Source organism: Kogia breviceps, chromosome 10 (assembly GCF_026419965.1).
Source record: "Kogia breviceps isolate mKogBre1 chromosome 10, mKogBre1 haplotype 1, whole genome shotgun sequence".
Lineage (NCBI taxonomy): Eukaryota > Metazoa > Chordata > Mammalia > Artiodactyla > Physeteridae > Kogia > Kogia breviceps.
This window is the reverse complement of record NC_081319.1, coordinates 73,330,954-73,343,989: the sequence shown is the minus strand read 5'-3', so window position 1 is coordinate 73,343,989 and position 13,036 is coordinate 73,330,954. Positions and strand designations below refer to the sequence as shown.

The 13,036-nt window shown below is 38.3% G+C and overlaps 1 protein-coding gene across 3 annotated transcripts in view; it reads left to right on the top strand.

The window, feature by feature from the left end:
* The window catches only part of KIF6 (kinesin family member 6), a 400,730-nt gene that overhangs the window by 149,367 nt on the left and 238,327 nt on the right, over positions 1-13,036 (top strand). For all 3 annotated transcript variants that reach the window (XM_067006146.1, XM_067006147.1, XM_067006148.1), the window contains exons 8-10: positions 1,534-1,677; positions 2,598-2,684; positions 6,832-6,935. In XM_067006146.1, coding sequence (XP_066862247.1) covers positions 1,534-1,677; positions 2,598-2,684; positions 6,832-6,935 — 335 coding nt within the window. The remainder of the gene's footprint in view (positions 1-1,533; positions 1,678-2,597; positions 2,685-6,831; positions 6,936-13,036) is intronic.

Genomic DNA, 13,036 nt, shown 5'->3' with positions numbered 1-13,036 from the left:
AAGGAGGCAGTGAATACCTATGTAGATGCCTTACTCAAATCAGAGGTCTAGTAAGAGAGCAGTCAGTGCTTTTGGTTCAGGGGGGTTGCTGATGACCTTGGCAAGAGCCAACTTAGTTTAGTAGTGTTGTGGGCTTGCAGAATGGGAGTGATTCTGGTGAGAGAGAGAAATTAATGCAAAGAGTGGGGTTAATTATAGGAGCAAAGTAGGTAAGAGGAGAAGAGGGAGGGGACGGAGGGCTGGACTTGGGCAGGAGAGGACAGTAACCGCAGGAAGAGTGGAATATGTGGGGACTGAGGGATGGGGCAGCTAGACTGCTTACACCTAGAAGAAGAGTGTGTGGCCATCGGCTCAGACTGAAGGCAGAGAGAGGAGGCTGGGTAGATGTTTGAAACGAGGATAAGCTGCGAAGGGCCATTTCTGAGAGTGGTTTTTGAGAGAATCTCACAGGATTTCTGGTTTAGAGTAAAACCTGTGGTCATTAGCTTAAAGCAAGACCAGTGGTATCGTTACATGATTTTACTGAAAACGGCCTTCAAAAACAATGCTCCCATCTTCTTTTGTAAACTAAAGGAGTAGAAAAAGTTCTGATGATGGGAATTACACACCTGGGAAGAGGGAAGGCTAGAACAATGGCAGGTGTTGAAAGTATTTTCAGGAGCCAGGGCCTTGTGATGCCCCTGAAGTCACATGTCACATCTGTGGGTGACTTATTCCTGATGCTTTGCAGTGGGCATCCTGGCAGTGGATTCATCTTCCCCAGAAAACCCTGATCCCCTGGTGGCTCCCCTTGGGGACAGCCCACAGCAGCCCTTCATCCATCTCCCATCCTTCCATCTACCACCTTCCTACTAAGTACATAAGACACTCCTAAGGAGCAAGATGAGCAGGCTCTAGTTGAACCAAGGTGCACTTCCCCCATCACTTACAGTGAAAGCAAACACATATACAGCACTTATTACGGACTAGTTCTACTCAAAGTAATTGGCACATTTTAACTCTTCTAATCATCCCAACTACTCATAGGTAGATACTGTCTTTTCCATGTTTTACAGATGAGGAGACATGGTGAGTGGCATGCCCTGGTATGTATGGCTAGAATCTGGACCTGGACAATCTGGCACCAGAATCTGGGGCCTGTTGCCTCTTGTGGTTCTTATTTATTGTTCTGCCTCTTTTACCTTGAAGATGAGGCATACAGACCAATTTTGGTAGGATTTTTAAAAATCTGGTATGATTTACTCTTGAGTTTTTATATAAATTTCTCAGTGACTGAAAACAGAATAAAAATGTATCCAATTCTGCACAAGTTCTATCATCTGTCCAAAAACGACCGGGTTCATCATGGTATGTTTTTACTATATTTGCTTCATTCCATCTTCACTGTTACTGTACTGAATATTTTAAGATATTTATTCTGAGACCAAGTTTTTGGGGTCACTGCATTTTGTATCCTTATTGCCGTCGCAGCTCGGTTTGTCAGGTGTGCATTTTCTGCTAAGTTAACGCTATTCTTTTTCCCCTCCACCACAGGTCATCATTGCCCTCTCAGAAAAGCACCGCTCACACATTCCGTATCGGAACTCCATGATGACCAGTGTCCTGAGAGACAGCCTGGGAGGGAACTGCATGACGACCATGATTGCCACTCTCTCTTTAGAGAAAAGGAATATCGATGTATGTTGCTTCTTCTTTCTGGAGATCTCAGTCTGAGTTTTTATGCTAGATTGTGAGATGGAGTTGAGGGTCCTGGGTGGGTTTCCATCTTTTCAGCTGGGTTAGGGTATGCCTTCAGAGGTGAAGACCCACCAGAGTTCATAGCTTTGGGTTATTTGACAGAATTGTAATTCCCCCAATTTGAGAACTGACTTCACATAGCACGGGATGGTTTGCAGAAAACCTCACACACAAATTTTGGAAGACCTGCCAGAGACGTGAGGGAGGAGACGCATCAGCTTCTCCTGATCCGTTCTGCTCCTGATTGCTTAGTTGCCTTGGAGACATCTCCAAGGTGTGTCCCTAGACCTGTCCCTGGGCACAGCACCCAGGATGCCTTGGCAGGGTCTGGCTGCCAAGTGGCTCTCCTGGGTTGCTTTAGAGCCAGCGGATGTTTCACGCATTTCAGTTTAATGTTTGGGACACAGACTTTCTCTAAGAGAGGAAAGCAGGAAGCTGCAGGGTGCCTCCCCAAACAAGGCCAAGCCCCAAGTGCATTGTAAGATGGCTTGAAAAGCCCCTCTTTTGTGCCTGTTACAAATTTTTATTTTGTACCCTTTGATGCTTATGGATTGTGGTACCTGCTATGATTCTGGTTTGTATATTTGATTCTGGTTTGACAAATCAGTAGTTGAAAAGCACATACCAGTTGTCACTTAGGACCTCAGGATCTTCCACACTTTGGGCATCAGTCATTATATTAAGCCCAAACAAAATTTTAATGAAAAATAATGTTCCAGGGCAAGGCTTCCTAATTTGGAAGCATGTTTCCTCGTTGTGTTTTATGCACACCACTCTAGGTGTACATGTTTTTCCTGTGAACAGAAATTGTTTTATCTCTCTATGCCATAACACTTTAAGGACTTATCTTGTTTTCTTAGGAATCTATATCTACCTGCAGATTTGCACAACGAGTGGCACTCATAAAGAATGAAGCTGTTCTTAATGAAGAAATCGATCCCAGATTGGTAAGCAACTTTTAACTGACTGTGTTAAAAAAAATCAAAGTATATCAAAGATTAGTTAAATTTTGGGGGACACTCACTCTCTGTAACCAGGCAACGTTCTAAATACTGGAAACATGTTAAATCGTTTAATTCTCACAACAGCCTCATGAGTAGATGCCGTCTCTTTCTCTACTTTACAGATGACAAAACTGAAATGCAGAAATATTTAGTGATTTGATCTGAGTAACAGTGCTAATGGGTAGCAGATCAGGATTCAGACACAGACAGTCTGACTCCAGGGCCTATGCTCTTACCTACAGCCCCCTTTACTCCATCAGTTAGGGGCACAGTGAGTCCTGGGGACATACATAGAATCATACACAGTTATATTTGTAGGCAGGTCGTAGCCTTTCAAAAAAAAGTCAGATTAACTTTCTAAAGACAATAATAATAGACCATCTTTTATAAAAGCTTATTGAGAAAAAGAAGTCCTAATGGTTATTAAATAGAATAGTATTTTGCATGACTGTTCTGTTACTTATTCTAGAGATTTTTAAAAGTTAATAGTTGGTTTGATCCATGGAAAAATGGCCAAGCCTCTAGTTTTATAAAAATGAATTCTTCTTTATCAAAGTTCTTTAAAAAAAGAACTTTGGAAAGATATTTACAAGTTACGTGATTCAGCTACTCATTATAAATGCAGATATTTTTTCTTTTCTTTATTTTGTTAGTCTTCAAATAAAATACAACAGGAATTAACTCCTGTCAACATTGAAAATGTTGAAATAAAATATTTCAATTTTGTAAAACTCCAAAATTAAGATTATATTACTTTGCAAATCAGTCACCTTTTAAAAAATATATTTTTTTCTCTAGAAAATAAGCTGGTGTAAGCTTAGTGGTATGCGTTATTAAAAAGATGTGAAATCGTACCAACAGTGCTTCCTTTACAAATTTCTCAAATTCCAAACAAGAAAATCTCAAGTTCACTGTTACCCATATTAATTACTTCCTCCTGAGTGTTTGCCCTTCCTTCCCTGAAATCATTCCATTGAAGGGTAGAGGAAAAGAAGGACAAAAGAATAATGGGGCTGACTGTTTTGTCCTACTTGCCTCAGGGAACCCGAGCTCCCCTGACAGCTTCTCTTCTGGAGAAACCAGTGGGTGAGGCAGGATCCCTTTCCAGTCCAGTCCCTGGTCAGCACCACAGGGTACCCCCACTGGAAAAAGGAGACACAATTCAAAGGCCTAAGTCAAATAGAACTGAACTCCTAGGATGAATTCTTCTGCTGTTTCTACCCTGCCAGCCCTGTAATATTACTGTGCAGAATGAGAAAGATAGGAATGTACTATTAGCCTGAAGATAAAAATTACTTCATAATTGAAGGAAAATAAACATATTAGACATTGAGGTATTCTTTTCCCTTCAAATTTGGCTAGAGAGACTTTTCTTTGAAGGAACATGAGGAATTTGAACAAAGATGAACATTATCGTGTGTTACATGTAGGTCCGTGAGAGATTTAAAGAAACAAATCAGGAGTCAAAAGCTAATAGCTGATAATTGAACAAATGTTGAGGTCTTCCTGGTGCAGAATTATCTGGTAATTGACAAGTGTTGTTTCCTGATCTCCTTTATAATTGCTTCTAAAAACTGATATTACTGTTCATTATTTTATGTACAGAGCTTTTCTGAAGCACACGTGACAGTTGAAAAGTTGTCCTCAAAACCACTCAAAACACAACTAAATGGGAAAAATAAACACCATATTTAGGGAAGACTCTATGGGATGGGTGCTTCACAAGAGTCTGTAATGTTTTATTTCTTAAGTTAAGTAGTAGGTACATGGTATTATTTATACCTTTTTGTATATTTGAAGTAGTTCATACTAAAAAGTAAAATCACATGAATTAAGGTGATTCATCACATTCACAATTAAATGAAAAAATTAAATGATCACATCACTAGATGCAGAAAAAGTGTTTGATAACATTAAACATTCATCCATAGTTTGAAAAGACTCATCAAACTATGAATATAAGTGAACATCCTTAGAGTGATTAAGGGTATCAACCAAAAACTGCAGCAAACATTTTAAAGTTGAAACATTAGAAGGAATAAGACAAGAATGTCTTAAGTACTATACTTGGAGGTTCTTAGGAAAGAGACTTTTTTTTTAATTTATGAGGATTTGATAAGAAGAATATCTGTCATTACTTGTGGACAATTTGATTGCTCATATAGAATATCCAAGAGTGTTTAATAACAGGTAAACAGATAACCAAAATAATATTCAGAAAATTAATCCATTCATAAAAATGAATTGCCTTCCTATATATCAAAAGCCAATAATTACAAAATGCAATTTTATAAAAATTCCATTTATAGTAGCAACAAAAACTTTAAAATTCTAGGAATAAAATCTAATTAAATACATATACATATTTGTATTGAAAGGAATCAGAAATCTATACCATGTTCATGGATGTAATGATTCATAGCATTACTTTAATGTCTTATCAAATTAACCTTTTACTCAAATTTATTTCCAATTAAAATTTGAGGAGGGCCTTTGGTAGAATTTTACAAGCCAAATCTAAAATTTATATGAAAGAGCAAATGATCAAGAATAGTGAAGTCTATTTTGGAAGAGAACAAGATGGAAGGGGCTTATTCTATCTAGATACCAAAAAAATTTTAAGATATAGTAATTAAAACAGTGTAGTATTACCATACATATAGTCAAGTAGACAAATGTTTTTAACCAATAGCCCAGAAAAAGACACAAGTTACATGTGGAAATATATAACAGAATTATAATAGCAAATTTTGCTTCGTTAGCCATAAAAAAATTAAAATTAGATCCATATCTCACACTTCCTACAAAATAAAATCAATCAACCTAAATGTAAAAAGCAAAACTTTAAAGCTTTTATAAGAGCATATAGGAAAATATTGCTATGGCTTTAAGTAAAATAGATTTTCTTAAAGAAGACACAAATATAAAGCTCAAAATAAAAGTAGTTGATAATGAAATTATATTGAAATTTAAAACTTTCATTTAACAAATAGAGCACACACACAGTGAAAAATATTACATAGATTGGGAGAAAACATGTGCATTGCATAAAACTAACAAAGGGTTCACATCCCGAATATATAAAGAAACCTGCAAATTAATAAAGAAAAGAAGAACAACTCAGCTGAAACATGGGCAAAATGGTGAATAAATAATTCACAGAAGAGGAAACCCAAACAGCCAGTATGCATACACAAAGATGATCGACCTCACTAATCATGGAAATACTAGTTCTAGATTAGAACTAGATAAGAGATCATTTTACACCCACATAGATAGGCAAGATTAAAGTGTCTGGCAATACTACATACAAAATGACAAAAATGTGGGGAAACAGGAACTTACATATATAGCTGCTGAGAATATGAATTTACGCATCCATTCTGAAGAGCAGTTTGGCAATATATAATAAGGGGCGCACTAACTCTACCTCCACACAGTTCTAGGTGCACACTACAGGGAAACTCTCCCACACATGCCCAGAGACTTATAATGTTCACAGCAACACTCTTTGTATTTGCAAAAGTAAAACTCCTGAATGTCCGTCAACAGGAGACATAGATACGTAAATTGTGATACATTCCTTTACTGAAATACTATATGTCCATGAAAATTCATGAACTAGAGCCACATGAAGCAATATAAATAATCTCAAAAACATAGTGTGAGGGGAAAAAAAAGCAAGTTGCAGTTACATGCAGTATGACAACATTTACATAAAGTGTAAGGCATGCAAGATGATATCATACACCATTTACAGTCACATCTGTACATATGGAGTAAATGTATAAAACATGCAGGGAAATGCTACCCACTAAATGCAGGACAGCAATCACTCCAGGAAGGACAGAAGGGGAACAGGAATAAGGGATACCAGTTCCATTAGTAATGTTTTATTTATTAAGAAAAATCCTAGAACTATTTGGACAAAATGTTAAGATTTAACAAAGCTGGGTGGTAAGTACAAGAGTGCCTTTTATATCATTCTCTGTACATTTTTGTTCATAATTTTAAAAGATGTATGGTTCTCTGTCACATAGTTCCCCTCAGTGAGGAGTTGACATTTACACTCCTGCCTTGCCGTTTGCAGATGATTATACGCCTACAGAAGGAAATCCAGGAACTGAAGGATGAACTGGCCATTGTCACTGGGGAGCAGAGGACAGAGGCACTCACAGAAGCAGAACTCCTTCAGTAAGACTGCAGACTTTTTCTTTTTCTTTAACCGTGCAAGTTTGTGTTAACTTCTTTGTTGGCCCAAATGTTATGAATTCACCTCAAAGAACGAAGTTCTCCTGGGACGGTCTGAAATTGCATTTAGGCGCCAGTTAAGAGTGGCGGCTTTCCATGAAAAGCTGGATAAGGCTGGCAGAGTTTTTGCCTCCTCAGCTTTGAGGAAGTAAAGAACAGAGCATAGAGAGGATGGGAATATCCTTCTCATGCCAGCTGAAGAAAAGAGGTTGTATAATAGTCATGCAGTTTTTAAATGTATATATACACCAAACACTCTTAAGCTGTGGATCTCAGATCTGAAAGGAATTCAAGAAACATCCCTTGTATTAAACAGCACCTTGCTGCAAGCATCAATTTATCCCATGCCAAAGTAAGCTCTCTCCTTTAATAAATAGATGGTCCATATATTACAGTTCAGACACTCAAGATGGAAACGAAAGCAGGTATTCAGGGCTTCATACAAGTGTGGCATCTTTCAGAGCCTTTAGATTTGCAGCCATATGGCATACCAGGGGCACAGCGTGGCTCTCGTTCTCTCTCTGATCACGGGCCACAGTGGCGGGCTCTCTAGTTGTTCCTGTGCTGCTTATTAAGCACTGTGGTGTGATCATAACGGACTAGGCTTAGAAGGCAGTGTTATTCTCTATTTCAGAATAACAAAGCTACACAAGATTTTTTAAAGGTTTTCTGTCATTTCACATAACCCTCTCTCAACAGAGAAAATGGTAACAGATGATGAAAGTATTTTCTTTAAACAAATTCATGGCTGCCCCTGAAGGTAGGTGTAAAGCTTGAGAAGCCTTAGGCAAGGTTTCTGTTATACTCAAAGCCTTCCTCCTCTAGGATAGCATTTCCTGATTCTAGAACACTGTGTTTAATAATATGATAGGCCCCTAAGGCTTTCCTTACAAAACCGCTTTGTGGCATATATGCAATTAAGGTGAAATATACTGCCAAATTTCACATTTTAAAGAATTTCATGTCACTCCTTGAAATAACTTGGGATATCTTAGATATTGAGAAACCCAAGTTTAAAATTCCTTTACTATGGTGCTTCCTTCCCCTCAAAGAAAGGACTTACCCAATATTATTTTTGAAGAAGTCTCTTCAGAACTCTGATCTTCAAATCAGGATCCAGCCAGGAAGACAAAACCATTCTAGGCCTCTCAGCAGCAGGAATTTAATATAGGAAATTTGTTGCACAGGAGATGGTACTATGTGGTGCTGCAGCACCCCAGAGATCAGAGCAGCAGGAGGAGGTCCTACACCCCTAGGACTGGAGGGACATCGGTAGAAGGTTGTGTTACCAAGGCCAGAGACTAGTGCCAGCCAGCAGGAGCTGGACAAGATGAATGCTGCCCGACAGAATGGAAGCTGGGGCCTCTGAAGAGCCATGGGTGCTGTAGAGACATCATCCCAGCAGGGAGGCCTGGCTTCTCCCTCACCTCCCCTTCCAGTCTCCACCAGTGCCTTCCATTGGCTGAACAACTTACCCAGAAGCCAGTTGTTAAAAGAGTCAGGGAGTGTAGTTTCCTGTGATGCAGAGTCAAACAAGGGAAAAGTGGAAATTGGATCTAAAAGCAAACAGGGAAATGACCAACATATCAAATAAATAACAGTGTTTTCTCTAATTCCTGTGTATTCTATGTTGCTCAGAAGGCTCAGTTTAAGGGTAAGATTCTGAATGTTGTGGTTCAAAATGTCAGAAAGTGCAAAAATATGCTGCAGGTTCCCTCCAAATTGGGCGCTTATAGCACTGATATAAAGAAACATCTGAATCTCTAGCCACACCCAAGAATAAGAAGTAAACTTCATAAGGGATTAGAAGCTTCAAGGAATTCCTTGGAGACTGAACAGTGGGATTGAGATGGGCAAAAGAAAAGGATAGACCAAGTCATGGTGCAGCACCAACAAGGTCCCATGTCTAGAAGTGGTGGCACCCTGGAGCAGGAGAGGGTTGGGAACAGCCACTGAGGGTTGGTAGAGCTCTTGCAGTGGGAGGAGTTTGTTCCTATGAACCCCTGTGCACTCCCTTCTTCCCTTCTCCCCGCACTGTTTAGGCCAGTGTTTAGGATGGGGAAATAGGGAAGGACCCCAGGTAGCTGATGATGCCCAAGACAAAGAGGGACTGCATAAGCTCTAGAGACCAGCTGCTGTCTCCAGCTCTGCCCATCTCCTGTTCTCACTGAAAACAGTAAGGAACACACCTAAGACTGGCTGCCCAAGCTGAGAGAGCTTAGAGTCTAGGAAATGTGAGCTCACAGTTGGGAGTGACTAGAAATATGAGGACAGCCAACATGGAAAAAGACAAGAACAAACATTTACAGCTTGCAGGGCTTCAGACCTAAGCGAGAAAAGTGGTTACTATCTTTAGAGATATAAAACATGGCATTCTATCCATGAAACAATAACAGGATCAAGAGGAGATCTTGAAAATGAAAAAAATGTACTTGTTGCCATTAAGGACTTAATGATGGCCAAATAGCAGAATGAAAACACAGAGGGGCAAAGTAGTGAACCAGGAAGGTGGGGGCTAAGGGATTCTTCCAGAATATAAGATAAAAGGGTAAAAAAAGAAAGTTTAAAGAAAAGAATCGTAGAGAATAGCTCTAGATTTGTCAACATCTACGAAAACAGAATTTATGGAGAAGAAATGGAGATAATTCAGGGGAGCCAATAGTTAAAGAAAGAAAACCTATTTCTTGGAACTGAAAAAAGAAAAAGACACAGGACTTCAGAACGAAAGGGTTACCATATGCTGAGTAGTATAATAATGTTGTAGAAAATTTTTAGAACCTCACCATATAGAAAATAATCCTAAAAGTTATCCGAGAAGAAAATTATTAACAACCAAGAATTTGATTTAGAGAAGACTTCTCATCAACAACTCTGGAAACAAGAACTTCTAGTGCTGAAACACAAAACAAAACAAAAAAGGACTATGAATGGAGATTTTTGTATCTAGCCAAATTAATATTCAAAGGTGAAGGTGAAATAAAGTCACTTTTCAGACATACAGGCTTTCAGACAGGAAATTAATCATGCTACATCCTCTCTTAAAGAGACTACCACAGACTATACTTTCACAAAAAGAAAAATTCTGTAAAGAATAAGAAACAATAATAAGCACATTTTGTTATAACTTCTTTATGATATTTAACATTGTATTATGTTTACATTACCTCTTTTACTAACTTGCCATTTATTACATAAACAGATGTTTCTATATAAAAGTTACTGACAACAAGCAAATTTACCAGTCACAGAAGTTTAGGGGTAGAATCATGAGAAATAAAATTGTGACAGCAGATTTAAAATACTGACAGATTGTTAGATTTTGGATTGGTTTCCTTTGATCCACAGATAACAAATATACAAATGTCAATTGGAACAGATTCTATACAGACAGTATGTAGGGTTGCCATTAGTTTTTCTGGACAATTGGTTCACTCATTCACTCATTACATGTTTATTATTCATCTATAATTCACACAACTCTATCCTGGGCCCTGAAAGGAACACAAAGGTGAACAAAATCTAGATCCAGCTCTCAATGGGTTCACAAGTTAGTGGCAGTGACAGACATGAGCACAAGTAATTATGATGCAACATGTAAGTATTATGAGGAGAGATGAATAAAACATGAGACTGCAGAGATACTGATGATTAATTTTGAGCTCAGGAATCATGTAAAATTAGTTCATGTGCTAATAAGTGAACTTCAGCAATTTGCAATGAAATCGCTTCTCTGCTGTCAATATAAGAGCACTATATTGCATTACATCTCATTAATGGTTTCTGACCAGCAGCTGGGGAGAGCTCATGCTGCAAACTGCATTCATCCTACCAAAGCCAAGCATAGAGTTTCACAATCCAGTAACCTTGGTGCTTGTTCATGCTGATGGTGAGGATTATTCAGATAATGTGGTTTTTTGTTATTGTTTTTGTTATATTATAGTTGCATTTATGTGTTGGCATAATTAGCTAGATCAGTATTGGTACAACTTAAAATTCATCAGATTTTTAAGAGTCCTTTATCATGTTAAAGTAAAAGAGATAAGTTAAAATTTGCCCCTCATGTGGCTCTGCTGTTTAACATCATCTGTGCTTCTTTGTCTTCTGGGGCCCCTGGACATTTACTCAGGAATGTGAATGAGCTTCAGTCCTCCCATTGCGCCCAGACTCCCGGATGGCAAAGGTGGGAGGGAGATAGTAGTGTAGCAGAGTGGAAGAGTCCCACAGCTTGGCAGGACAGAGTGGCAAGAATGTTCTAGCCTGGTCTACTTCTCTGTGCTGCTGATTCCTGGGCTTATGCTGACTGGCATGGCATGAAGACATTCCTCTCTGGGATTCTGTGAAGGACATCAGAAAGCAGATATTTAATAGATAATATATTCTATGTAGTATGCATTGGATAGTTTGGAGATGTCTGTTAATACCTAGCCCTATCAAATTTTTTGAACTATTTCCCAGAATTTCAGTTCTTAATGTAAATATTTGTTTCATTGACTTGGATGCTTCAACTGAAGAGAATTTCAGATGTCAACCTCCAGTTATTGGGATATTTTTAGTTTACATCTTTTTTTTTTTTTTTTTTTTGCCTGTGTAAAATTTGAAAAGAGACAGCTGGATGGAGGCTGTATAGCCAAGTTAATGTTTATACAAAACTTCTTGGGTGAAGATTTAATTCTGATTGATTCTCTAAACACATACCTCGTTCTTCCTTAAAAAAAAAAATCCCTTAGGCCTCTGGATAGGATGGAAGCTTTATTTCCTGGCCCAAGTCTAAATGAGTAGAATATTTTCTGCACAGCAACATTTTCTTTCTGAGACGGAACTGAATTGGATCTCATGGCCTCAAGTTTGCCCAAAGTAAATTTACAAACATCTCAATCCTTTGCTTTTCTTTTCTCTTTTATCTCCCAGCTTTATTGAGATATAATTGACATATAACATTGTGTAAGTTTAAAGAGTACAGTGTGATGATTTAATGTAGGTATATATTGTGAAATAATTACCACGGTAAGGTTAGTTAACGCATCCATTACCTCACATAGTTACCTATGTAACTATGTGTTTCTGTGTGTGATGAGAACATTTAACATCTACCCTGTAGGCAGTTTTCAAGAATACAATACAGTATTGTTAACTATAGTCACCATGCTGTACATTAAGTCCTCAGAATGTATTCATCTTAAAACTGGAAGTTTGTACCCTTTGACCTCCATCTCCCTATTTCCCCTGCCCTCCAGCCCCTGACAACCACTGATCTACTCTCTGAGTTCAACATTTAATTTTGTACACATAAGAAAGTTCATACAGTATTGGTCTGTCTCTAACTTATTTCCTTTAGTTAATTTTTACAAATCAGTTAATCCTTCAAACTGAATTTATTGAGTACCTACTGGATGCTAATCATTTTAATAGGTGTTTTGGGGGGTTTAGTAATATAGGATACAGCAAATAATTCCAAGGATTTACAGTTTTATTGGGAAAATAAGATATATGCACACACACACACATTTATACACACATATATGTATATATATATATGTATACATAAAACAGAGAATAAAAGAGTGTATTAGGGGCTTCCCTGGTGGCACAGTGGTTGAGAGTCCACCTGCCGATGCAGGGGACACGGGTTCGTGCCCCAGTCTGGGAGGATCACACATGCCGTGGTGCGGCTGGGCCCGTGAGCCATGGCCGCTGGGCCTGCGCATCCGGAGCCTGTGCTCCACAACGGGAGAGGCCGCGGCAGTGAGAGGCCCGCGTACCGCAAAAAAAAAAAAAAAAGTGTATTAGTGGAAAGAACAAATGGACACTGAGAATTGTAAAACATTAATTATACTTTTAATTCTCATCATATTAGTTTTAATGGCTCTTTTATGTGCAAATGCTATCTTATGACTAAATGCTATCTATGCTCACTTTCAGCTCCATGTTTTTAAATCTAATATCAATTTATTAACATGGTTTAATACAGTATTTGCTCATAATCTATGATAATGAAAAGCTAAATAGTTATGTAGGAATGGGGGAAGTCATTGCAGCTATCACTC